This window comes from Empidonax traillii, unplaced genomic scaffold, assembly GCF_003031625.1.
Source record: "Empidonax traillii isolate 1590-97213 ecotype Southwest subspecies unplaced genomic scaffold, ASM303162v1 scaffold3791:size10991, whole genome shotgun sequence".
In the NCBI taxonomy this organism is placed as follows: Eukaryota; Metazoa; Chordata; class Aves; order Passeriformes; family Tyrannidae; genus Empidonax; species Empidonax traillii.
In genome coordinates this window covers 4,305-5,974 of record NW_020958984.1, presented here as the reverse complement: position 1 = coordinate 5,974, position 1,670 = coordinate 4,305, and the positions used below count along the sequence as shown (strand labels likewise).

Here is a 1,670-nt window from a genome sequence, read left to right as displayed (position 1 = left end):
AGAGAGCGCCGTTGATTGGAATCAAGCAGCAGTCTTTGATCCAGTTTTCTAACAATACTCTTCTATCAGCTCTGTTTCTTTAACATTCTTTATGTCCTTTCCCACTCTGAGAGCCGGTACTGAGACCTTGTTTTCTACGTCTGGTTTTGCTGTTGTTTCTCTTGGTAGATCTTTCCCATCCTGTACCATGAGAAGGCCATCAGAACAACAGATCATGTTTTCAGAGTTGAAACATAAGATTATTTCTCACAGTAGCATATCCTCTGTGTTAGCACTAAAAATCCCTACACTTCCCCCTTTTTCTTTAAACAAAGCAGACACAGTTTGAGCCATTAAGCTGCGAAAACACTGAACCAGACATGGCAGAAAAATACACACTCCTGGAAGCAGAAAGACAATGGGTGCCAACCATTGTACAATTTGCATAAGCTGATTCTGGGGGGCTTTGGGAGGGCACCTGCTCTTCAACACCAGAATTGCAGAGAACTGGGAAGCTTTACTGGGAGCACTGGGAGCAGCAGGCAGCTGGTGTGAGAACAAAAGCAGGGCCGGGGGGGACACACGACCCCCCAAACTCCGGGTGGGGATGGACTGGGGGGTCCCAGCTTGGCCTGAGGCCACGGGGAGGGGCTGCGGCCACCGCCGGCTCAGGAGCTCTGTGGGGAGAAAAAAGGGGTGACAGCGGGCTGGGGGGGCAGGGGGGGCACACACGCTCTTGGGAAGGGGGGACACGACCCTTGGGGACCCCCCTTTACCTTCTCCCGCAGGTAGAAGCCGAGCCCCAGCGCCAGGAAGACGAAACCCAACACGAAGCCCCCAACCCCCACCAGGATCTTGGTATGGACGGTGTCCTGTGGCATCTCTGGGGGGAGCCGGGGGGGTCAGGACCCCCAAAACCTCCCAGAGACCACCCAGGACCCCACAAACCTCATCCTTGTCTCCCCCAGCCCACCCAGGATCCCCTGAAACCTTCTGCCATTCCATTCCCAGCCCCTCGGGGTTCCCACAAAGCCCCTCCCATCCCCTTTAGGACCCTCCAACCCATCTCCCATCACCCCCAGGACTCCTCTAAACTCTTCTTGGTCCCTTCCCAGCCCTCCTAGCACTTCCCCAACCCCCTCCCAGTCAACCCAAGCCCACCACAACCTCCCTCCCATCCCACCCAGGCTCCCCAAACTCCCTCCCAGTTGCCCCCGGGACTACCCACAGCTCCTCTCAGCCCTCCCAGGACCCCCAAACCTCCTCCTCAGCTTCTCCATTGCCATTGCCCCCCAAAGTGCCTCCCAGTGTCCCCAGTGCTCCCCCAGCCCCCTGGCCCCCCTGCCAGTGTCCCCCCATGCTGGGGGGCCGGGCCGTACCCCAGTGCCGGCTGAGGGGGTGCTCCAGGCTGACGTGCTCCACCTGGCAGGTGTAGGTGACCCCGCGCCGGGGGGGCATTTCCAGCATCACCAGCACCTGGTAGGTCCAGTCCCCGTTGGGGACCACGTCGGTGGCCACCACGTGCTCCAGCAGCTCCTGCCCATCCTGGAACCACCTCACCTGCACCGGCGCAGGGTAGAAATCCATCACGGAGCAGAGCAGGGGCTGGGGCCGGGCTGGGAGCTCAACGGCACCAACGAGATGGACACGCTGGGGGGCACTGGGAGAGACGGGGGAGACAATAGGGTGAG

The 1,670-nt window shown here is 59.5% G+C and overlaps 1 protein-coding gene across 1 annotated transcript; it reads right to left on the bottom strand.

Moving 5' to 3' along the window:
* Nucleotides 1–544: 544 nt before the first annotated feature.
* LOC114072727 (class II histocompatibility antigen, B-L beta chain-like) lies at nt 545–1,641 on the bottom strand. The gene is made up of 3 exons (XM_027910585.1): nt 1,359–1,641; nt 756–862; nt 545–656 (listed from the first exon to the last, which is right to left on the bottom strand). The coding sequence occupies exons 1-3, from the start codon at nt 1,564–1,566 to the stop codon at nt 648–650; spliced, it is 324 nt and encodes a 107-aa protein (XP_027766386.1). The 5' UTR covers nt 1,567–1,641; the 3' UTR covers nt 545–647.
* Between the last annotated feature and the right edge of the window lie 29 nt (nt 1,642–1,670).

What these genes read in the sequence shown, in the direction of transcription:
- LOC114072727 (XM_027910585.1), bottom strand. Translation starts at nt 1,566, where the DNA reads ATGGATTTCTACCCTGCGCCGGTGCAGGTGAGGTGGTTCCAGGATGGG. An exon ending in CCCCCTCAGCCGGCACTGGG is followed by an intron (nt 863 to 1,358) that starts GTACGGCCCGGC and finishes GGCTCCCCCCAG; the next exon opens with AGATGCCACAGGACACCGTC.